The sequence below is a fragment of the Leucoraja erinacea genome, chromosome 16, assembly GCF_028641065.1.
Source record: "Leucoraja erinacea ecotype New England chromosome 16, Leri_hhj_1, whole genome shotgun sequence".
NCBI classification, from domain to species: Eukaryota; Metazoa; Chordata; class Chondrichthyes; order Rajiformes; family Rajidae; genus Leucoraja; species Leucoraja erinaceus.
This window is the reverse complement of record NC_073392.1, coordinates 34,451,486-34,477,618: the sequence shown is the minus strand read 5'-3', so window position 1 is coordinate 34,477,618 and position 26,133 is coordinate 34,451,486. Positions and strand designations below refer to the sequence as shown.

Sequence of the window (26,133 nt, the reverse complement as noted above, 5' to 3'; positions counted from 1 at the left end):
TGACTAAACATGTGCTATATAAATAAGATTATTATTATTATTATTATTATCTCCATCAGATCTCTCCAATCTATGGCTTTCAAGAAAAAAATGATCCTTGTCGTCTTTTAGTTAATATCCTCTAATCCAGACAGCATCCTGGTAAATCTCTTCTGCACCCTCTCCAAAGCCTCCACATCCTTCCTATAACGGGTCAACCGTTATAACGTGGAACTGCACACAATATTCCAACGGGCAGAGGAATGTAATGTGAAAATGCATCACCGCGGCTGGCACGGTGGTGCAGCAATGGCGTTGCTGCCTTACAGCGCCAGAGAGCCGGGTGTGTTTCTGAATATGCGTGCTGTCTGTTTGGAGTTTGTACGTTCTCCCCGTGACCTGCGTGGGTTTTCTCCGGGTAATTCAGTATCCTCCCACACTCCGAAGAAGTACAGGTTTGTAAGTTAATTGGCTTCGATAAAATTGTAAATTTTCGCTAGTGCGTAGGATAATGTTAGTGTACGGAGTAATCGCTGGGTCAGCGCAGACCCGGTGGGCTGATCGGCCCCTTGGCGCACAGTATTTCTAAAGCCTAAAACAGAAAAATAATACTGGCCAGGTTGGCAAAGTCAAACCTGCAGATGCTGGAAATCTGTTATAGATTCTGATGGTCATTGAGTCACCCACCTGAAACATTCATTGTGTTTCTCTTCACAAAAGCTGCCCGGCCTTCTGAGCATTTCCACCAGCATTCACTGCATTTATTTCTGATCAGTGTGGGTGGCAACACATTTTCTATGTGAATTATTTTAAATAACATGTTTTACTGTGAACCTGCTACTCATTTTCCAATTCCAGAATGAATGTGAAATAACATGAAGAATAGCCTTCAATTCCAACTGTTATTTCTCATGCGGGGTTTTTGGCTCTAGTTGTTCCCCTTATGGGATCAGACTCCAGCTGTGTAAATTCCCCAATAATCAGGGGGTACTTGCTGTATTTATTTATTCAGTCCCAGTACTTAGCTGCTGTACCAGACCTGGCACGCTCCATCCCCGCAGATGTGGCTATGAACCGTGAAATAATACCCTGTAGACTCGTAAAGTTATATACATCAACAGAAACACAGGTCATTGCTGCCAGCCACAAACCTGTCCATAAATCCCTTTCCTCCTGCTTTTCGACATTCTCTCTCTTCTCCTGAAACTGCTGACTCTCCCTCAGACCGAGTCTCCTGTGCCTCATCCAACCGTATCTCCTTCAAAGATAGGCTCAGAGTGCTAGAGTAACTCCTGCAGCACCTCTGGAGAAAAAGGATGGGTGACGTTTCGGGTCGCGAGCCTTCTTCATGTCCTTCATTTCTGAGTTCCCACCCCAACATTTCTCTGTCTCTGCATCTCATTCTTCACCACCAATGAGTCCATATACACATCAAGCTGGCTCGGAAAAACAGCCAACTGATCATTCTTTCTGTTAGGCAGAAGATACAGAAGCTTGAAATTGTGCACCACCACTAGGAACAGCTTCTTCCACTTGGTTATCAGGCTTCTGAATGACCCTTCCCTATACTAGGTTACTGTCCGATTCCCCTCTACCACATTGCAGATACTGGACTTTGTCTAGGGAACTGGTGCACTACAATGCTGAGAACTATATTCTGTACTCTGTATCTTCCGCTCCGTACTATCTATTGTACTTAAGTTTGACTTGATTGTATTTATGTGTAGTATTATCTGATCTGATCAAGCAAAACAAAACTTTCACTGTATCTCGACACACGTGAGTAATAAACCTGAACCTAATTATTTTGGTCATAGTATCACACAGCAATGTAAAGGCCCTTCAGCCCATCATGCCCACACTAACCATTAAGCACCTATTAGCTCAAACCCATTTCTATTCTCACACATTCTCATCAACGTCCCCTTGGATTCTGCCATTCACCTACACACACTGGCACAGTGGCACAGGGGCGGCATAGGGCACAGTGGTAGAGTTGCTGCCTCACAGCGTCAGAGACCCAGGTTGAATCCTGACTGCGGGTGCTGTCTGTACGGAGTTTGTACATTCTCCCCATGACCAGCGTTGGTTTTCTCCCGATGCTCCGGCTTTCTCACACATTCCAAAGATGAATTGGTTTGTTGGTTAATTGGCTTAGTAAAACTGTAAATTGTCCCAAGTATGTGCAGGATAGCGCTAGTGTGCGGGGATCGCTGGTTGGCGCAGACACGGTGGGCTGAAGGGCCTGTTTCTGTTCTATATCTCTAAACTAAACTAAAGTACAAGCAATTTACCGTGGCCAATTAACCTAGCAACTTGCACATCATTAGGATGTGGGAGGAAAACCAAGGCATCTGGAGAAAACCCACACAGTCACAAGGAGGACATGTAGACTCAACGCAGGTCAGAATCAAACCCAGGTACCGGGAGCTGTGAGCCAGCAGTTCTATTGGCTGTGCCATTAGGATTTGCTTAAAGCTTAAATCTGTGGCAAAGCAATGAGCCACCTGTCCTAATAGTTCTTTCTTTGCAGGATGCAGGAAAAATGTTCCCAATGTTGGGCGAGTCCAGAACCAGAGGCCACAGTCTTAGAATAAAGGGGAGGCCATTTAAGACTGAGGTGAGAAAAAACTTTTTCACCCAGAGAGTTGTGAATTTATGGAATTCCCTGCCACAGAGGGCAGTGGAGGCCAAATCACTGGATGGATTTAAGAGAGAGTTAGATAGAGCTCTAGGGGCTAGTGGAGTCAAGGGATAAGGCAGGCACTGGTTATTGATAGGGGACGATCAGCCATGATCACAATGAATGGCAGTGCTGGCTCGAAGGGCCGAATGGCCTCCTCCTGCACCTATTTTCTATGTTTCTATGTTTAACAATATTCACTTATGTCTTCTTTGCACCTTGGAATGCGTTGAAACAATTCACTTCATTAAAGACTGTGCAAGTTAAAATTGTATGTTTGGATTTTTTTGACTGAAGCCAAATTCACAAGCCGGAGAAAACCTACACTCACATTTTCCTATAGAAACAAGGAACTGCAAATGCTGGTTAATACACAAAAGGACACAAAGTGCTGGAGTAACTCAGCAGGTCAGGTAATATTTCTGGAGGACATAGATAGGTGACCCTCTCCTGGCTGATTGTGGGGGTGGGGGGGGGGGGGGGGGGGGGGAAGACAGCTGAAAAAAAGGAGAGGCAGGACTAACAGGTAAGAGTCGACACAGGTGAGGGGGGGGAGGGTTTGGGCAGGCTAATGGTTGGAACAAAACAAAGGCCAGGGATAAGAACAATAGGTATGAGACAGGTTTTAAGAGTTGTGGATTGTGAGGCCAGGGGGAGGAAAATGTGTGTGTGTGTGTGTGTGTGTGGGGGGGGCATGGTCGCCAGAGTCTACGTTGCGTCTCAGCGATGTACAGGAGGCCACATTGGGAAGAGCAGATGCAGTGGATGAGGTTAGAGGAGGTGCGCATGAACCTCTGTCTCACCTGGAAGGATTGCTGGGGTACCTGGATGGTGTCAAGGGAGGAGGTATAGGGGCAGGTGTTACATCTCCTGTGGTTGCAGGGGAAGGTACCTGGGGACTTGGTTGATTTGGATGGGAAGGGAAGAGTGAACCAAAGAGTTGTGGAAGGAGTGGTCTCTGGGGAAGGTGGAAAGGAGTGGAGATGGGAAGGAGTGAATCATGGTGGGATCACGTTGGAGGTGATGGAAATATCAGAATACAATGTGTTGGATGCGGAGGCTGGTGGGGTGAAGAGTGAGGACTCTTCTAGCAATGAAACACCTGTCCTAATATTTCTTTCTTTGCAGGATGCAGGAAAAATGTTCCCAATGGTGGGCGAGGGGGTGAGGAATTCTAGATACTCTCTAGAATTTAGAAGATTGAGAGGGGATCTTGGAGAAACTTGGAAAATTCTTAAGGGGTTGGACAGGCTAGATGCAGGAAGATTGTTCCCGATCCTGGGGAAGTCCCAGGACAAGGGGTCACAGCTTAAGGATAAAGGGGAAATCCTTTAAAACCGTTGATTTTTCACACAGAGAGTGGTGAAGGAAAGAGTGAACAGAGGGTAGTTGAGGCCAGTTCATTGGCTATATTTAAGGGGAGTTAGATGTGGCCCTTGTGGCCAAGGGGATCAGGGGGTATGGAGAGAAGGCAGGTACGGGATACTGAGTTGGATGATCAGCCATGATCATATTGAATGGCGGTGCAGGCTCGAAGGGCCGAATGGCCTACTCCTGCACCTAATTTCTATGTTTTTATGTTTCTATGACTGCGGGAACTCTATCCTCGTTCCATCTGGGGGTGGGGGAGCAAGAGCAGAACTACCGGACACAGAGGAGAAGTGCGTGAGGGATTCATCTATGACAGGAGAGAAGCAGCAGATAGACGCAGTGAGAGCGAATATTGGTTGAAAGAAGGTGAGTCAGAGGGAACGGAGATTTAAAAAGAGCACCAAAGGCACGGGTTCAAGTAATTTACAAATTAGCCCTAAAATAGTTGAATAGGTAACAGATCAAAGTATGCACAGCTGTAGCACGGGCATGTGGGCCTTCATAACAAGAGGAGTTGAGTATAGGAGCAAAGAGGTCCTTATGCAGTTGTATAGGGCCCTAGTGAGACCACACCTGGAGTATTGTGTGCAGTTTTGGTCTCTAAATTTGGGGAAGGATATTCTTATTATTGAGGGAGTGCAGCGTAGGTTCACGAGATTTATTCCCGGGATGACGGGACTGTCATATGTTGATACATTGGAGTGGCTGGGGTTGTATACTCTGGAATTTAGACGGATGAGAGGGGATCTTATTGAAACATATAAGATTATTAGCGGTTTGGACACTTTATTGGGGGGAAACATGTTCCTGATGTTGGGGGAGTCCTGAACCAGGGGCCACAGTTTAAGAATAAGGGGTAAGCCAATTAGAACGGAGATGAGAAAAAACATTTCACACAGAGGGTTGTGAATTTCTGGAATTCTCTGCCTCAGAAGACAGTGGAGGCCAATTCTCTGGATGCTTTCAAGAGAGAGTTAGATAGAGCTCTGAACGAAAGCAGATTCAGGGGATATAGGGAGAAGGCAGGAAGGAACAGGGTACTGATTGTGGATGATCAGTCATGATCATATTGAATGGCGGTGCTGGTCCGAAGGGCCGAATGGCCTACTCCTGCACCTATTGTCTATTGAAACCTCATCTATCCATATTCTCCACAGAAGTTGCCTGACCTGCTGAGTTTCGCCAGTACTTTGTGTCCTTTTGTGTAAACCAGTTTCTACATTTTGACTGCTCCCCTATGAAATCTCCTCAAACTATGCCTATTTTGAAGAACTAGTCTGTGTGTGAGACCCTGTCTCACTGCTCCTCCTCTGTGACTCTTGCTGCTCTATGATCATGTTCTGACCCAGACTCACTGCCACAGCCATGTGCTTCTTCAACACTTGCCTGCGCCGCCATCTTGTGCCTCGTGGCATCCAGCTCCACTCCCAGGCCTCCCAGTTTTGACCGAACCAGGATTTAAGGTACATTTCTCCTTCAGTACCCTGGGTTCTACACTTTAGTTTAGTTTAGTTTAGAGATACAGTGCGGAAACAGGCCCTTCGGCCCACCGGGTCCGCGCCGACCAGCGATCCCCGCTGAGAATGATTTACACTCTCTGCTATGGTCCGACACCAGCAGACCCTCGCTCGGACTCTCCCACTGCTCCAGTCTGAAGAAGGGCCCCAATCCCAACCGTCACCTTCCCGTGTTCTCCAGAGATGCTGTCCGGCCCGCTGAGTTACTCCAGCACTTTGTGTCCTAATGAAACACAGAGACACTGCATCTTGAATTTACCTGCAGTATCTGCATAGATTAATTTTTACTTGGTCATTTTGGCTGAAAGGTTGAAAAGGGAACAATTAAAATAAAATCAAGGGAATAAACAAATTAAAACGCTTGCAAAAACTAAGATTTCCATTGATCAACATGGAGTCAGTTTATCCGAGGAAAGTTGCAGGATAACCGTAGCATGTCGGCTTTTGACCTTCATCAGTCAGGGTTTTGGGTATAGAAGTTGGGATGTTATGTTACAGCTGCACAAGGTGCTGGTGAGGCCACAGTTGGGAGTATTGTGTTCAGATTTGGTCACACTGTTATGGGAAGTTGCCTTTAAGATGGAAAGAGTGCGGAGAAGATTTACGAGATTGTTGCCTGGACTTGGGGGCCTGAGCGATAGGGAGAGGTTGGGTAGCCTAGGTCTGTATTCATCGGAGGATGAGAGGCGATCTTATAGAGGTGTACAAGATCATGGGGGGAATAGACAGGGAGTGTTTTACCCAGAGTAGGGGAATCAAGAACCAGGGAACATAGGTTTACGGTGAGATAGGAATCTGAGAGGCAGCTGTTTCACACAGAGGGTGGTGGGCATATGGAATGTGATGCACGAGGAGGTAGTTGAAGAAGTAACAACATTTAAAAGGCGTTTCGACAGGTACATGGATAGGCGGCACAGTGGCCTTGCAGTGCCAGAGATACGGGTTCGATCCTGTGCAGGTGCTGTCTGTCGGGATTTGTACGCTCTCCCCATGGCTCAGTGGGTTTTCTCTAGGTGCTCTGGTTTCCTCCCACATTCCAAAGATGTACAGGTTTGTAGGCTTCGATGAGAATTGCAAATTGTCCCTAGTGTGTCGACTAGTGCTAGTGTACAGGGATCACTGGTCGGCACGGACTCGGTGGGCCGAAGGGCTTACTTCCACGCTATAACTCTAAACTAAACTAAAGGCTTAGAGCAAGGTTCCCGACCTGGGGTAAATTTCACCTAACCAGGGGGTAAATTTGTTGATTTTGGATTTGTACATATTTTTTCTCATTGAGACAGTGTTTGGTTATGAAGTAACATTATGCGCTATTAAAGTCGCCAGGGGTAAAGGGGATGAAAAAGGTTGGGAACCCCTGGCTTAGAGACATAGGTGGCAAACATGGGCAGGTGGAACTATTGTAGATGGGGTACCTTGTTCAGCATGGGCAAGTTGGGCCGAAGGACCTGTTTCCATGCTGTATGAATCTAAAGGACTACTGGCAGGAAACCAATGAGCATTTTAGCAGAAATTCTTGCCCTGATAGAGAAGCATTGTTCGATTTCAGTCCACTGTAAATCACCTTTAAGACGCAGGGAAAGTGGATGTGTGTGAACACACACCTCACCCATGTCGATTCGGCACATTCTCAGGAATTATATTCTGCATTTACATTATATGGGCAGAAGATAAGGAGAAAGAAGCTGCACAACCAGCAAAAACATTTAGTTTATTTTGTGAACAAAACGTAAAAAAGTATACTTTTACTGTCTTGTAAATTTGCTATAAAACAACAAAGGCAATATAGAATCATTACAGGTGATGTTGACAATGACCACTGTGCTTGATCTGTACAAAGGGGTTCGCACAGAACACAGAAATGCCATCAACAAGGCATCAAATATACAACATTAGTGCTAGGATAATTCAACACTAGACAATTCCAAGTGAATAGTCCTCCTGTAATGGAGCTTTGGGACCAGCACTCGAACCCAGTACACAGGGCTGGAAATTGTCATGTTAATGTCAGTATGGCTGAGTCATCGTCTCTAATGGCAGTCATGCAGAGCGTGGCTCTCAGTCTCATATTGGGGGTCCCCTTGCAATGAATAACAGATTGACCGCCATTTGTGGCACTTGCCTTCATCCCAAAGTGGATGCTGCGATCACCATCCATCTCGTCAAATCTGTGAGCACAAACCTTAAAGGAAATGAAACACAGTGATACTGCATCTTTAGTTCACCTGCAGTATGTTATGCAATCAAAAGCCTTAAACTGGTATAGAAGAGGTTAAGGCCTGCTTGGTCACTTTGGCCAAAAAGGCTGAACTGGAAACTGTTCAAATAAACTGGAGGCTTATCTTTCAAGGAGCAAAATTTCCTTTTAGAATAGAAATTGGAAGGCAGGCAGGCTCCTTAATGTAATAAAAAAAGGATTTAGGCTATGTTATTGATTAGTGTTTGACATTTTGCATCCATTATCTCGATGAAGGTCCTCCACAGACTTCACCAAACACTTGGTGAATTAACCATCGAGATACTGCAGTGTTTTACCCAGAGAAACTATTCAGCTTTAATAAACACAGCATGAAAGTTGTTCACTAGAATATACGGGAAAAAATATTCACAAACAATTATACCCAACAGTAATATCTAACTCATTGGCTTGTTAAAATGCATTTTTAAATCTTAAACATTTGAATATCACAAAAATCGTATTCAAGCTGCAAGAGTATGAACAAAAATGAGCTGCAGTTCAAAAAAAGGAAACTGCTTCTTTCTTCTTCCACACAAAACCATTCCCCAAATATGAAGGCCTCACACATGCATATTCTCCCCCACCCCCTTTCACTGTAATATGCATGCCACCCACGCTATTGTCAATCCTGCAGAGTCAAACATTCTCACCCCTCCATCAACGTCCATCTCCCTGTCAATTCAAAAGTGAAATACTTGTGAATCCAAAAATAAAGCAGCGAATGTCTGAAACATTCAGCAAGACAGGCAGCATCTATGGAGGGAGAAGCAGATTTGGCGTTTTCAGGTTCAGCACTTTTTATCGTATTCCCCTTCAGCTGTGACGGAGGTCGTTCAGCTCATCAAACCAGGGCATTTCCACCAGTCTCATTCCCTCACTTATTTCCCTGTTATCTATTCACTCACATCCCCATCAATCCCATCTTTGATTTTCCTGACACTCATCTGTGCTGCACAGGGGTAAATAACAGCGGCCGATTAATTTACCAGCGTGTTGTTGAGAGGTCGGAGGGGACTGGAGTAACCAGGGAGATCCAGGCGGTCACGGGGAGAACGTGCAAGCTCCACACAGGCAGCACCAGAGGTCAGGGTTGACCCTAGGCCATGAGAGCTGTGCCACCCTCTTATCATCGGGGGGGGGGAGGGGGGGGGGGGGGGGGGGGGGGGTAACAGACATAAATGTTGTTTCTTCTCCCTTCACAAATGCTGTCTGACCTGTTGATTGCTCTGATATTTTCTGTTTAAACTCCCCACTAACTCGCAACCATGCACTCGTTGTTCCGCATACGGCTACACATATTCATGCACTTTCTTCCATGCATACACATTATACCACCTCCCCCGAATAACACGCTCAGTAACAATAGCATCCCTCTGGCACGGCAGGCAGACAAACGGAACAGGTTTCTGCTGCCAACATCACGATTCACCCCCAACCACAGTTGCTGATGCTGGCAGTGAATAACAGGGCATTAGCACTGCGGTTATGAAGTTCAGAGTCTCGCAAACAACTCCCTCCGTGGTGAAGTTGAGCTTCAGTTAAAGTAAGTGCAAGTTTATGTTCCATGCAAACAGTGCATTTCCAGGGGGTCTTTGTTCAGGCAGCTTTCAGAAAAGCTCTCCAACAAACCATCCATCACGTTGTTCTGATGATTGTAAAAGATGGAGCCATCCGATCATATTAAATATAATACTGTACTTCAAAGGTAAGCAAATGGTAAACAGCTGTTTTTGTTTTTAACTGGGCCGCCGTTACAAACTATGAATATTGCTTTTTTTGAAAATACTGCACTAAGGTTTTCCCAGTGTCTGGGACTTTTGCAAACATTTATTTTTTGTTTAAAACGTTTTAAAGTCTATTCGAAAACAAGTCATGGTGGCCAATGAAGCTTTATAACGCTGTATTCTCTTAAGTCCTCCATCCACATTCAGTTTCAAGGGAAGGCTGGAGAAAAGTCTGCAATCTTCTTTGAAGAAATCTGTGGAGATATCTGTCAGTTCCTCCAGGTATCAGTTCCTGGAGATATATTCTCCTCACCTCACCTCAGGCAGCAGGAACATAGGTTTGAAGTGATTGTCTATCCATTCTTCCAATGGATTCTATAGCAATGTTATTGTATCTTATTTATATTTTATTAAATCTGACTTGCATTGGTGATGTTGTGTACACTGATATCCAAATGATGCAGCAATGTTCAAAGATGATTGTCTCTTCAACCTGATTGTCTGTATTCTGTAGGGGAACTGCGGAGAGTAACAGTGATGTTTGCTGTGCTTGGAGCTAATTGATACCAATAGCCACAGATGCGGGGAGGTAGGTAGCTGGAACAGGGGTGTAGCAGGACACCTCAGTCATCCTGAACAAAGCAGACGAGGCTCAGAACAGTCCTTCCGAGAATTTTTCCATATTCCAGTCACACAGCCATGTTGAATGTTGCGGTGTTAAAAACAAGGAACTGGAGGTGCTGGTTTACAAAATGTTGAATTTCATGTCCAATACCTTTCACCTCATGTTGAAACTAAATGAAGCACAAAGTAGAATTGCTGTCATTTGACCAACGTCTACTGACCTACTGAATACAGCCCTACTGAAGAAGGGTCTCGATCAAAAAACATCATCCTTCTCTTCAGAGATGCTGCCTGTCTTGCTGAGTTACTCCAGCATTCTGTGTCTATCTTCGGTTTAAACCAGCATCTGCAGTTCCTTCCCACACTATACTGCTCCTATGACATGTGAACTCCATCTTGATCTAATATGGGCAAGCTCACTGTGGGCTTAACACTGTTGGATACATGTCAGCAATTGGATTTTGATATTCTTTCCTTTTCTGGTTAGCTCTCATCCTGCTTTCTCACCCCTCACATCAGTCATCTTCATTACGCATTAAACCCTGGCCCAGTAGATTCTCAGATCAAGCCACTTCGTAAAGCTGGGCGCGTGTAACCCAGGGGAAACTTGCCAAATCATTGCCAGTTCAGAGTGATAAATGCTTTGCCATCAACCGTTCCTTTTAATAAAGGCAAGGGTTTGCGAGAAGGAAGGTTAAAGTCAACAATGGATGGGAAATGAATATAATTCATTGCATGTGTGAAACACAAATGACTGACATTTCTAACTCAATTTCATCTGTGAAAACAGACCAGGGAGATTCATTTTGGATTTTCTTCGAATACGTTAGCTACTGCTGAATACAATGCAAGCTGAGTAAACACCAAGATGCAAACTGGGCGACATCTGGTGATGCCTTCAAAGAATACGTCTAATCTGCTCAGAAGCAATGATTTGCGGCTGTTTCCATTCAGTGGTGAGATCCACCAGATGAGGGCACAATTGATTGCGATTCCAGTTTGATTTCCTACCTTTCTCACCTGCCGCATTCACTCTCTGCCTCTCACTCGCTTTCCCTCTCTCATGACTCTGGCACAATCTGCGCACGATGGGCTGAATGGCCTTCTTTGAGGCTGTGTCACTCCAGGATCCTGCTTCAGCACACATTAACTCCTTCCTCCTCCTTACAGAAATGTTCCACGGAAAGGGCTGATGGCAAGGTCGACCGATTGTGAATAGCTTGTGGTCTCATGATGTGGTCCTGGAAAAAGCTTGCTGTATCCATAGGAAATCTGGCATTTTGATCTCTCTGAGGCAGATCAATAAAGTGCTAAATCTTTACAGATATTATCAAAGGAGAGCGGTATTAGATTGAGGGTTTTTTTTTGAAACACAGAAAATAATGGCACCTATTTAGTACCAATAAAAATCACCCCGTAAGTATTTCTGCTTAATCTGCTTTCCCCATGATATTATGGTTTGCGTTATTCCCAGGCTTGCGTTTTGGACTGAAGAAATCACGCTGTTTGTCACATGGATGAACTACAGTTGAGACAAGGTGAGTTTTGAAAGCTAGTGCATTAATGAATCAGGGAAAAGGACTTTGTACCATGACGTACATACTTGGTTTTACAACCGCACGTTGGTCAAATTTCATGGAATAAGGATGAAGTCTCGACTGATCTTCACTCCCCATTTTTCAGTCAGTGACAGTGAACATGGGACTTTTATGATTGATAAAGCCAGTGACCTTATCTTCACGCAGGTCCGTTACTTTCCTCCTGTGTAATTGAGGAAGGTCAGGTCTGTGTTAGAGTTCAATAGTGTCGCTGGTAAGGCTGACGTCGTCAATTACTCTGATCTCTATGAAGCTCTTTTGTGCTTCCAGATCAAGGTCTTCGCTCTTCAATGTTACGTCAGGGTTGTCCAAACTCTTGTCTTGCGAGAGAAGGCTCTCGCTCGCGGGGTCGGCAGAGGGCACGCTCTCCTCCGAAGAACGCTCGCGAGTCCACGTGTACCAGTGGATCCCGAAGGATGTCCTGGAAATACTGTCCAAGGAGCTTCCGGAGGCGGATCGGTGGAGCCTGCTGGATGCCTGGGTGCTGTCGAGTTCCTGGACGGACTGCTTTGACGTATCCATTTGGTGGTTGTTTAGCGAGCCGCTTTTGGCCATGTTGTACAAGCAGTCGGGGTCACTATTCCGGCGTCTGAAACCCAGCGGAGCCCGTGTAGCGTTAGTCTGATCCGAAGCTTTGGTCACTCTAAACGAAGAGCGAGAGCCTTCTAAGGCTAGGTGGCTGGCTTGTCGAAGACTCGAATTGTTAAACAGGCTGTCTCGGACAATGTGCTCTCTGAAGAGCGCTTCATCAATGCTTCTGCTGAGGTTGATGGGGGAAGGCGGGCGCAGGTCTAACTCCGTGAGGGACACAGCCGACTCCTTCTCGATGCAGATGCTCGTAAAAGAGCGGCCTATCAACAGGTTGTGAGATTTGGGCCCCAGGACGGGTATTTTGGGCCTGTGATCCAGCGAGAGAATGGAACCGTTGCTGCTGAGGTAACTCTTGGCAGGCTTGGCGCCGTTGGTACCGTTCATCGCTTTGAGAGGCATGGACTCAGACTGGTTACGGAGAAGGTTCTTGCAGATGTTGTTGCTGGTTACCCTGTCCTGCGTTCCGTACGACCAGTCGAAGCAGTTGTTCGGGTAGTCACGCACCTCGCTTTTCCTGTAGTGGTGGAAATATTGGACAATCTTCCTCCAGCAGGTGTGGCCAGGTCGGGTGTGTTGTTGGCAGAACGTGTATGAGGCCACAAAACTCATGGCAATGGACATTGCAATCTCAAAGCTCCGATACCAAAACTGAAGGAACCACCACGTCCAATAGAACTGCCCTTTCTTCCCCAACAGTCCATAATTCCAGAGAGTGGCATAGACCTGCAGAGCGCAACACAGGAACCCCAAAACAGCGGCGATTGCCATCACCCTCGTGGAGATTAGGAGTTGTTTCAACGCTCTCCCCTGAATCTGCTGATCGAGCGGTTCTTCGTTACCGATGGCCGATTTCGGAATCGGCTGCAGGGAGGTTTCGGGGCGACTCTTCAGCTTGCGATAGCTGAGGAAGAAGGCGGTGAAGAGGAACGAAGCCCAGGAAACGGAGAAGACGTGCAGGACCACGTTCACAGCGGGGTTGACCAAGAGGCACAGGAGGTCGCCGCTTATCAGCACGACAAAATGGGCAGACGCAATTGTGGACAGGGTGGTCGGGCTCTGGAGTTTCGACGAGAGCATTTGAAGGCTCCCCATCTTCAGCAGGAGCAGAGTGAGGATGCCAAAGGTAGTGACGAGGAGGGGGAAAGTGATGTTGTACAACACCAAACCACTCACCAGGGGCAGTTTGGCTTTGCTGCCGTATGGATCAAGAAATAGATACAGTGCCCTTAGGAAGGCCAATACAAATAGTACAGCATGAGCCGCCATCAGGTAGCCGAGGTCAGGAATGTACAAGATGGGAGAGCCGATTAAATTAATCAGTGATATCACCATGAGGATAACGAACAGCACTCCCGCCCCATAAATGTGCAATTCCCAAGCAAATCCCAAAGTCCGTTTCATGTCCTTCCACTGGGTGAAGGTTGTGTTGGCAGCACAGTCTCTATCCTGCGTGGGGCAGAGTTCAAAACGGGGGCTGATTTTATTTGAGCGACTGCCAACAGTTGTCCTGGCGTCAGCAGTGTGATTTGGCTTGTGGCCATTGATTGGCATGATCCGTTTGTGTCCCGGCCCGTTGCGAGGGCCCTGGCCTTTGGGAGAAGTAGTGTTGACACCAGCCGTAGTGTTGGATGCTACTGTCATGGTCGGTGTTTGGGTGGCAGTCCCTGAAAAAGAGAACATCAGTTCTATTATTGTGGGGATTCATGGCCAGGAATCATGGCCTTTAGTAAGTGGGGGGGGTTCACCTCTCAGAGCTAAAATACCAAAGGATAAAACATTTACATTGGCTATGTATAGCATGTTATTGTCACATGAAACTAGGTACAATGAAATTCCTTTTTTGCACACAGTTCAGTAAAACATCTTATTATACAGAGGCAGAATCATACTTAAGTACAAGAGGGGAGGCACTGTGGCTCAACGGTAGAGTTTACTGCTTTACAGCGCCAGAGACTCAAGTTCAATCCTGACTACGGGTGTTGCCTGTACAGACTTCGTACATTCTTCCCGTGGGTTTTCTCCGGCTGCTCCGACTTCAAAGGCGAACAAGTTTGTAGGTTAATTGGCTTCGGTAAAATTGTAAATTCTCCCTAGTGTGTGTAGGATAGTGCTAGTGTACGGGGTGATCGCTGGTCGGCATGAACTCAGTGGGCTGAAGGGCCTATTGCCATGCTGTATTTCTAAATTCTAAAGTGTAAGAAAAACATATTACACTGAGGCAATACACTCGAAATATTTTTGGTGCCATTTTGTGTGATTCAAGTCCAAAGTTATTATGTCGAGGCTTAACTTTGCAAATGTTATTTTAGTTGCAGTAACCTACAAGTAGATCTAAAACATTTTGTAAGCTGAACATCAAAATCATTTTTCACAAGTTGGTTTTAAACTATTTACTGAAAATCTGAATGATGCATTCACCTCCTTCCTCATGTCTATTTGATGAGGTAAACTGTATCTATTCTGGGCAAGTCAGCTGAACACAAGTGTTCTAAAAACTGCATTTTAAATACACGCTCAGAGATCTGGTAGCATTTTGGTATTGGACTAGTAACTGAGAGCCCATGCCACTAGTCCAGAGATGTAAATGGGCCACCAGCACAAGTCAGGCATTTCAAGTTGTTGAGTAAATAGGAAGCTAGAACAACACTAGAGATCATGAAACTACCGGACTGTCGGTACTACTCAAGTATTTTTCTAATATAATGAATGCCAATGATCTGTGCCATGCTTGGCCAAAATACACAATGCCAGAACACATGAACAGTTATTACCCTGTATCAAAAACCATCCAGAAGACCTGCTGCAGCCTTTCAGGAAGATGACAGGAATAATTTTCAATCCTTTCTTGAGATTGTAAACCGGTTTAAAATGCATGGATCGAAAATCAAAAGCCCGTCCCACTGCGCCTATTTCCTTCGATCCATAGATGCTGCTGCACCCACTGAGTTTCTCCAGCTTTTTTGTGTACCTTCCACAAACACCAAGCCCACCTACAACTAACCTCATTCATAATAACCCACTCACAAGAACCCCCACGTACCAACTGTCCTCCACTGACCTATAGATTATTTTCCATTTAAACAGAAAAACATAAGGCAATAGAGTCCATCACAATGAAGAGAGTCATGTTTCCCAGTCAAGAGTTCAGAGTGTTTTAGTTTATTCTCTCCACAGCATCCTCTTGTCTGAGCCACCCACATCTCATGGATGAATAGAAAACGCACACACCTGTATCTGATTTGGGGATCGGATTAATCCCCAAACACAAAAGATTACACATCTGTATTTTTTTTATAAACATACCGTCTCTTAGATTCATACCAAGCTTCCTGGACATTGGTAATTCATTCAAGAAGCACAAAGGTAGAAATCACTTTACCAATTCTTCAAATCCAAGTTTATTAAAAAAGTTTTAAAGATCATTAGTTTCCTAATCACATAAATGTCCGACATGTTGACAGTTTGATATCAAGGAACAATCGAGTGGTCTCATTGTGTAAAAAAGAAATGGTAAATATCCATGGGAAATTGCCGCAGTTTTGAAGCAGTGAAACTTGTCTTTCACAGACAGTGGTAACAAGAGACCACAGCATGGGAAGGGATGGTGCCTGTTCTTTAAAGCAATGCTTGTGGAAGTGTCGCTGGGGTTGGCTGTTATAGCTTGCATGTACGTTGAAACATCTCCCGTTTACTTATTAGAGAGCTCCATATGACAGCCACACTGGGAGAAGGTAGTGACACATTATCTGAGGTAACAAAGCTAATGAAGAGCTAAAATAAGTGCCAGAATCTCAGCTCATTTTGTGCTGGCCAAAATATGAAGAGACGGGCACAGTGGTACAGTGGTAGAGTTGCTGCCTCACAGCGCCAGTACACCCGGGTTCGATCCCGATTACAGGTGCTGTCTGTATGGAGTTCGTACGTTCTCCCCGTGACCGCCTGGGCTTGCTCCGGGTGCTCCGGTTTCCTCCCACACTCCAAATACGTGCAGGTTTGTAGGTTAACTGACCTGTAAATTGTACCTGCTGTGCAGGATAGAACTAGTGTACGGATGATTGCTGGTCGGTGGAGACTCGTGGGCCGATATCTCCGAACTAAAACTAAACAAAATATTCATTTTAAGTTGTGTAGGGTCTCGACCCGAAAAGTCACCTATTCCTTTTCTCCAGAGATGCTGTCCGACCTGCTGAGTTATTCCAGCAGTTTGTGTCTATACAGTGGGGAACTTTGATTCTGCTGTGTGGGGATGTTTTATGTCAAACCCTATAGTGCGTTGTGTCCTGTTGATTTTTATTGTATGGCTGTATGGAAATTTTTATTGTATGGCTGTATGGAAATTAATTTCACTGTGCCATCAGGCACACGTGACAATTAAATCTATCTTGAATCTTGAATTATGAGTTGTTAGTTGAGAATGAAGCAGTCTATCTATTCATTCTGAGTCGCTGGGTTATGGAACAAACACAAGGGGCCATAAGCACCTCTCAGGCCCCAGAGAAGGCTCAGGCTGGCAAAATCACCTGGCAACTAAAATGTTTTTTGGACGTACTTAAGAGGCTAAACTCAGACAAGGAGCCCATCTGCAGGAATGAAAGATGCTTGAGCTGATGGGATACTTCACTGCATCTGAGGTTTGCTGATGTAAAACCCAGTCCAAACCCGATGCACATTCTGATTAAAATACTTATCAATGACACACCATCTGCTAGAGTAAGCAACGGTGTGGAGAAAAGATAAACTCATTGTGCCTGGGGATGTAACAGTAACCCTTCACTGCTCAGAAATGTACTCGGGGAAGGAAGGAATAACCCTTTGCAGATCAATGTCTTTAAGATGGAACTGCAGATGCTGGAAAATCGAAGGTACACATAAATGCTGGAGAAACTCAGCGGGTGCAGCAGCATCTATGGAGCGAAGGAAATGGGCAACGTTTCGGGCCGAAACGTTGCCCATTTCCTTCGCTCCATAGATGCTGCTGCACCCGCTGAGTTTCTCCAGCATTTTTGTGTACCTTTGCTGATCAATGGTGTGACTGGCTGTAAAACAGACCAATCCTTTAACGTCCAGTGCTGTAATTGGGGGTGGAAGAGAGTAATTCGATTGATCAATGCTCTGACCAAGTTCAGTGTTGTGTGATGGAGAAAGTTACAATTTAAAGTTCAGGCACAAAAGTAGAAAATGGTGAAAATACTCAGCAAGTTAGGAAGCATCGGTGTAAGGAAAACAATTAGTTTTCAACCCGAAATGTCACCCATTCCTTCTCTCCAGAGATGCTGCCTGTCCCGCTGAGTTACTCCAGCTTTTTGTGTCTATCTTCAGATTAAAACAGCATCTGCAGTTCCTTCTTACACAATTAGTTTAGTTTAGTTTAGAGATGCAGCGCAGAAACGGGCCCTTCGGTCCACCGAGTCAGCACCAACCAGCCTTCCCCGCACACTTTCACAATCCTACATAACCGTATAACCATATAACAATTACAGCACGGAAACAGGCCATCTCGGCCCTACAAGTCCGTGCCGAACAACTTTTTTCCCTTAGTCCCACCTGCCTGCACTCGTACCATAACCCTCCATTCCCTTCTCATCCATATGCCTATCCAATTTCTTTTTAAATGATACCAACGAACCTGCCGCCACCACTTCCACTGGAAGCTCATTCCACACCGCTACCACTCTCTGAGTAAAGAAGTTCCCCCTCATGTTACCCCTAAACTTCTGTCCCTTAATTCTGAAGTCATGTCCTCTTGTTTGAATCTTCCCTATTCTCAAAGGGAAAAGCTTGTCCACGTCAACTCTGTCTATCCCTCTCATCATTTTAAAGACCTCTATCAAGTCCCCCCTTAACCTTCTGCGCGCCAGAGAATAAAGACCTAACTTATTCAACCTATCTCTGTAACTTAGTTGTTGAAACCCAGGCAACATTCTAGTAAATCTCCTCTGTACTCTCTCTATTTTGTTGACATTCTTCCTATAATTGGGCGACCAAAATTGTACACCATACTCCAGATTTGGTCTCACCAATGCCTTGTACAATTTTAACATTACATCCCAGCTTCTATACTCAATGCTCTGATTTACAAAAGGCTAGCATACCAAAAGCTTTCTTTACCACCCTATCTATATGAGATTCCACCTTCAAGGAACTATGCACGGTTATTCCCAGATCCCTCTGTTCAACTGTATTCTTCAATTCCCTACATACTAGGGACTATTTACATTTATACCACCAATAAACTTATGAACCTGAGGTACACAAAAATGCTGGAGAAACTCAGCGGGTGCAGCAGCATCTATGAAGTGAAGGAACTAGGCAACGTTTCGGGCCGCCCGAAACGTTGCCTATTTCCTTCACTCCATAGATGCTGCTGCACCCGCTGAGTTTCTCCAGCATTTTTGTGTACCTGCGATTTTCCAGCATCTGCAGTTCCTTCTTAAAAACGTACAAACCTGTACTTCTTTGGAGTGTGGGAGGAAACCGAAGATCTCGAAGAAAGCCCACGTGGTCATGGGGAGACAAACTCCATACAGACAAGCACCCATAGGTAGGATTGAACCAGCCAGTAGCTCTACTGCTACGCCACTGTGCCACCCAAGTTTCGGGTGCCAGAGCTTTTGACAGAAAATAATTCATTTTTCATAGCGGAGAGTGGGGTGGAAGAATAAAAGGAATATCTCTGATAAGGTGAGACCAAATGACTTCATGTTGCACTTAGAGGCGTACAGCACGGAACAAGCCCTTCAAGCCAACTAATCCACAGTGAGGTAGATCCCCCATCCGAGCTAGTCACAGTTGTCCTCGTTTGGCTCATATCCCTGTAAAGCTTTCCTATCCATGTACCTGTTCACATTTAATTTGGAAGTTCAAAGCCCATTATGCAGTGGTTCACTCGCTTCACTTTGAAGAGTTTTTCAAGATCAAGATCAAGATTCAAGATCAAGATTCAATTTATTTGACATTTGGACCCCTTGAGGTCCAAACGAAATGACATTTCTGCAGCCATACATTACAAACAAATAGACCCAAGACACAACATAATTTACATAAACATCCATCACATCGCTGTGATGGAAGGCCAAAAAAACCTTAAAAACTTATCTCTCCACTGCACTCCCCCCCCCCCCCCCCGATTTCAGAGTCAAAGTCAAAGCCCCCCGGCTGGATCACTTTGAATGATGGTGCAAGACTGGGATAGAGAGCGAGAGTAACCTTTCCAAATTACATTGATAGGTAAGAAATATCAAGGTAGAAATTTCTAGAGGGCATGACTTTAAGGTGAGAGGGGCAAAGTTTAAAGGAGATGTGCAAGGCAAGTTCTTTGCACAGACAGTGGCGGGTGCCTGGAACGTGCTGCCACGGGTGGTGGTGGTGGAGGCAGATACAGTTTTTAAAGAGTCTTTTGGATAAACACATGGATATGCAGAGAACGGAGAGGTGCAAAAACATACAGGCAGATGGGGTTAATTGATCATGGGACCATGTTTGGCTCGGATATTGAGGATCATCGGACCTGTTCCTGTGTTGTACTATTCTATCGGTAAACACAAAATACTGGAGTAACTTAGCGGGTCAGGCAGCATCTCTGGAGAAAATGGATAGGTGACGTTTCAGGTCGGGACCCTTCTTCAGTCTCAAACATAATTTTCTCCAGTGATACGGCTTGGCCCACTGAGTTACTCCAGCATGTTGTGTTTATCTTTGGTATAAACCAGCATCTGCAGTTCATTTTCATTATACTCTGTACTAAATCAATGATCAATGTAATGTTCAGCTCCATGACTAGGCGTGAGTCTCACCATCTACTTGTTTGGCATTAACCAATAAAACCATTAATTGTGAAGAGCATTTTAATCGCAGTCAATATGGCTTGTTTGTTTTTCAAACAGTTTTGTACAGATAGCAAGTGCGGAGGATTGTTATTTGATAGGCATGAAGTAACCAAGCAAGTCGTAAAGAGCTACGTAGGCTGACATAAAGATCAATCAACTCAGCAGAACATTTTGTTTGATTTGAAATGGGCCGGGCACATTCAAAGAAGATGGTTGAACCAGGTTTTGAAACGCCTTCACTCAGAAACCTCAACGCTAGCAAAGCAAGGATTATTCTGTACTAGAGATAGACTAGTTGCTGGAGTAATCTCTGGACCTAGCCCACCCCCTCCTTTCAGTCTGAAGAAGGGTCCCAACACAACAAGTCACCCATCCTTAGTTCTCCACATTGTGGATCACGCCTTCCCCAGCCAACAATGGGCCTACCAGGCACCACCCAGACTGAAGATACACACAAAACACTGGAGGAACTCAGCGGAGTCAGGCAGCTTCTCTGGAGAAAATGAATTGGCGATGCCTCGGGCCGAGACCCCTGCCCAGACTGACCTCAGTCTGAAGAAGAGTCCCGACCCGAAATGTCACCCATTCTTCGGTGAGTTACTCCGGCACTTTGTCTGTCTCTGGTATAAACCAGAATCAGCTGCTCTTTGTTTCTACATTATTCTGTACTATATGCACTCACACGAGGGATTAACTTTTAAATTAACAATACAATAGGGCTAAAATGTTTGGGGTTCTAACATTGATAGAAGTTGCAGAACTTACAGCGCCAGGGACCAGGGTTCAATCCTGACCACGGATGCTGTCTGTATGATTTTTGTATGTTCTCCCCGTGACCTACGTGGGTTTTCTCTGGGAGCTCCGGTTTCCTCCAACACTCCAAAGACATATAGGTTTGTAGGTTTATTAGCTTTGGTAAAATTGTAAATTGTCGCTAGTGTGTGTAGGGTAGTGTTAGTATACGAGGATTGCTGGTCGGCGCAGACTTGGTGGGCCGAAAGCTGCATCTCTAAACTAAACTAAACTGAGACGGGTGAGATTGGCTCTCTTTATTTTTTGACAAGATATTGTGGCAGAATCTGATACTGTTTACATCATCCTAAATCAGTTCCAGGACCTTGTGAGGACTGAAGGTAGTCAGATCACAGGCCCCCTTGGGAGTGCAGCTCTGGTTTAGCTGATTCACTGCGAATCAGCAGACGCCATCCAACTCTACAGCAAGGGCATGCGGTCAGTCCAGTCATAGGAAGCAAGCAGCTGGCAAAGCAGCCTCAGCAATGCAGGATATAGGGGGGCTGTGGCTTGGCTAGTGCCATAGGGCCTCAAACGCAGCTGGTTGTCGGATCATTTCTATGACCTTTCAACAGATGTCGGCGTCATTAGTAAGGCCAGAACTTACAGACCAGTCCCTAAATTGAGTGACTTTCCAGACCATTTCCGACTCGCCCACACTACAGTGGGCCATGAGTCACAGTTAGGTCCGACACAGACGGACGGCAGGTTTCACTCCCTGACGGATGGCACAGTCGCGCAGCGGGTAGAGCTACCGCCTCACACGCCAGAGACCCAGTTCAATCCCAACCGGTCTGTGTGGAGATTGCACATTCTCCCTGTGACCCTGTGGGCTTCCTCCGGGTATTCCAACATCCTCCCACACTCCAATGACGTGTGGGTTTGTAGGTTAATTGGCCACCGTAAATTGCCCCTAGTGTAGGAGGGAGTGGATGAGAGAGTGGGGTTAACATAGAACATATGAACGAGTGATCCAATGGACCCAGTGGGCTGAATGGCCTGTTTGATGCTATATGTCTAAACTAAACTAAATTGACACAGTGTAGGTTTTGTCAGAGACGTGATGCGGCTGAGATATTAACGCCAGTTTAAAATGCTAAAGGCTGCTTTATGCAAATGTACTTTTCATGATTTTAAGCTTGTGCAACAAGTCACACTGCCATATTATCATCGGTTTCTAAAACTAAATGTTCACATGAAGTATGCTGCACTGTGCAGGATCCCACTGCCCTCCACCAATGGACACGGGTTGAATTCACTTTCACTAACAACACTAAGTTTTCCCTCTGCGAGAATCTGCTTCCCATCAAAACAAAATCTATTGCAATCACATTCCCGTCGCAAGCCCAACTGAAATTATGGATTGTACCTGAGCTGTAAGTTCAGCCAAGAGCTTGCTTGAAAGCTACATGGAGTATACATTCTTGCAGCTTATCCAAAACTATATTTCCACTTCAACAGGTTGAAAGACATAGTTAGCATGTTCCCTTTCATTCCCCTGGGGCTGACCTGGACTCTCTGAGCTTTGGTTCACACAGCAGTGTGCTGGAAGATGGAACTGTGGAGAGGGGGAGCGAGAGGCAGATATACAGCTTGCGCTACTTAAAGTGTCGGCTTTAAGTGGACCTGGTGTCCATCACCTGTGCCGCCGACATTCCAACCGTGTCTGAACCCAGCACCCGTGCCAAGAACGAGCAGACGCTGTCCATCGGCTGGGACACACACGGCACAGTTCTGGGTTCTCTCAGCCCACAGACAACACGCACTGTCTGATTAGATACCATACAAGGTGGAAATCTGCCTTTGGGAGCCTGCACTAAACATTCTTACAGCAACAGCACATCAAGTCACCCACCAGAAATTTAGTTTAGAGATACAGCGCGAGAACAGGCCCTTCGGCCCACCGGCTCCGTGTCAACCAGCGATACCCCCACATTAACACTATCCGACACCCACTAGGGACAATTTTAACATTTACCAAGCATTTAACATTAACGTACATATCTGTACGTCTTTGGAGTGTGGGAGGAAACCGAAGGTCTCGGAGAAAACCCACGCAGATCACGGAGAGAAGTACAAACTCCGTACAGACAGCACCCCTAGTCAGGATCGAACCCGGGTCTCTGGCGATTGCATTCGCTGGAAGGTAGCAACTCTACCGCTGCACCACCAGGACTGCCATCTTGTTTCATAGACCACAACGATGCTAGATATTGGTACAGGAGTACATGAGCCACACTTTCATGCCTATTTAATCCCAGTGTTTAGTTCAGTTTAATTTAGAGACCCAGCACAGAAACAGGCCCCTTCAACCCACCAAGTCCATGTCGACCTGCGATCGCCCCGTACACTAATATCATCTTACACACTAGGAACACCTTACCATTTTTACCAAAGCCAAATTACCTACAAACTTATAGTCTTTGGAGTGTGGGAGGAAACCGAAGTTCCCGGGGAAAACCCACGCGGTCACAGGGAGAACATACTAACTCTGGAGACAGCATCCGTAATCAGGATCAAACCCATATCTCCGGTGCTGCAAGGCAGCAACTCTACTACCACGCCACTGTGTCGCCCAAAGTTAAATCTTATCAAAGATAAATCTCCACTCATTGTCCCTTTCCCTTAGAGTACTGATGGATCATCTCCAAAATACTGCTGGTTCTTACAGTCCATAAGATTGGCCAACAGGCTAAGCTTGCCGTCAGCTTGTAGGTTTTTTTAAATAAAGGAAAAGCATAAATTGTAACATTTCTGGGTCAAATAAGAAAGGCACAAAAAGCTGGAGTAACTCAGTGGGACAGGCAGCATCTCTGGAGAGATGGAATGGGTCGAGACCCTTTGTCTGAAGAAGATACCCATTCCTTCTCTCCAAAGATGCCGAGTTACTCCAGTTTTTTGTGTCCGTTTTTAGTTTAAACCAGCATATGCAGTTCCTTCCTACTCAAATAAGGAAGGGTTGTATGTACCTTCCTGCTCTCTGTCGAAGGGAACATTTCGCTCCATTAATGTTTTAATTTATGGAGCATGAATTTGGGGCCGAGGGAATGTAAATGTTCACTATGTGTAATGTGGAACTCAGATGCACATTATTTACCCTGTTTCCTAAAAAAAAACGTGTTTCCTCTCTGCCTTTTATTTAGTTTAGTTTAGTTTAGTTTAGAGGGGCAGCATGGAAACAGGCCCTTTCATCCCACCAAGTCTGCAAATTTAAATTCCCCAAGATTCAATATAAGAGTCAGAACTCACTCTATGATATTAGTGCACCAAGTCGCTGAATTTCTAGCACAATAACACAAGTTAAGAAAATGTGGAAGCACTCGGTAGGTCAGGCCTACTCCAGCTAGGAAAGAGATGTCTTGGATTGAAGGTTTAATCGACGGAACTGAAATGTGAATTCCGTTTCTCATTCCACACATGCTGCCTGATCTGCTGCACCTTCCCAGCATTTTCTGTTTTTGTTTCTGACCTCCAGCACGTGCAGTTTTCAATGTTCAACTCGTACGTTTATCTGGGTCCCCTGCTTGGACTCTGAAACGACTGCACTGTCGAAAAAAAGTCATCCGGTTCACAGGTAACAGAGGAATATGCACAGCTTCCTCATCTCCCAATCTACCTAATAATACTCCAAGTATTTTTGAAACCTGGCAACTAACTTGCGCACAATCTGTTTCATAATTCCATAATCTGTTTCAGTAATGTTGATTTGAGTAATTTTTTTATCAGGACCTAAACATAGGAGTCAGACGTACAATTTGTGGGACAGTCCAGTGGGAGACTCAAGGGCCAGAGGGCACAGTCTCAGAGAAAAAGGACACACCTACAGAATGGAGATGAGGAGGAATTTCTCCAGTCAGAGGGTGGTGAATCTGTGGAATTCATTGCCATAGACAGCTGTGGAGGTAGTCAATGGATATTTTTAAGGCGGGGATTAACAGATTCTTGATTAGCAAGGATGTCAATGGTTATGGGAGAAGACAGGAGAATAGGGTTGAGAGAAAAGATAGATCAGCAATGATTGAATGGCAGAGCAGACTCGATGGGCCAAATGGCCTAATTCTGCTCCTCTGTCCAGAACATGACTTCCTGAAGCTGATTTAAATGCGTATTCAGTGGAGATGCAGAATTTGAAAGCAGTCAGAATGGATTTGACATAAATCTTTGAGCTGCTGGTGAAGTGACTGATTTTTAGTTGGTAGCTAAAACCAACTATCTCACCCTCTACGGAAATATTGTCTATGCCCACGTCTAGCTCTTATCCTATGAGAATAGATTAGTGTGTGACCACTGGGTTCAGTGCAAGAGTTACCATCACAATTAAATCCCGGATTAAAGCAACAAGATGATAAACAACATAATCAAGCAGGTTGAGGCTTGAGTATAAATTTACACTGGGTAGCCTTGCCAATGCTCATTGTCTTGAGGAAACCTACTCCAAAAGAGATTAAAGTTAATCTCTCATGACTTTTAAACTACAACTATAAGGAGGCCTCCAATGTGACGGCTGTGTTCCTGAGGAACCACAGGTTTTAGAAAACTGCATGAGGAAAAAAAAATGTGTAAATGGGGACGAAGGGGGTTATAGCAGCTATGCTTGGCTAGACCAACCCAGCAACACCACCAGGACAACAGAACTTCATGGGCAGGTCAAGATTCCTGCACTTACAACAACTGGGACTTGAAAATGGCACCAAACCTGCAAGGCTGTATACTGTATCAGTGTACTACTGCTATATGTTTGAACTGTATCTGAGATGTTTATCTAATGTGCATCCAAGTGCTTATGTATAGTAATACTTGTACTGAACTGTATACAAAAATGAATTTCACTGTACCTCGGCACATGTGACTAATAAAGTACCATACCATCAAACCAGGGGCTAGAGCGTTTCAGACTAGCAATTACAACGTTATTTCCCCCCTTGGTATTTTCAAGAACAAAGATCTTTTTAATGTTTTTTTTGTTATTGCAAGCTAAAAATACTAAAAGGCTGTGTTACATTGTTTCACAGAGTATCATTGCACAAGTGTCAATAGAAGCGATTGGTAGACAATTTCAATGGCCATCAGCGGTGAAACTGATAGGTTATCTTCTGAAGGGCCAATGGTGTCCGATTACTGTGGGGAGGTTACATAGAAACAGTTTTTTTCTTCCCCAGACTGTTTTACCCCCAAGACAGCTTTTTTCT

The 26,133-nt window shown here is 45.1% G+C and overlaps 1 protein-coding gene across 2 annotated transcripts in view; it reads right to left on the bottom strand.

The window, feature by feature from the left end:
* Positions 1–8,964: 8,964 nt before the first annotated feature.
* The window catches only part of LOC129704786 (proline-rich transmembrane protein 3-like), an 85,441-nt gene continuing 68,272 nt past the window's right edge, over positions 8,965–26,133 (bottom strand). For both annotated transcript variants that reach the window (XM_055648132.1, XM_055648133.1), the window contains exon 4: positions 8,965–13,990. In XM_055648132.1, the coding sequence (XP_055504107.1) occupies positions 11,928–13,990 (2,063 nt within the window). In that variant the 3' untranslated portion in view covers positions 8,965–11,927. The remainder of the gene's footprint in view (positions 13,991–26,133) is intronic.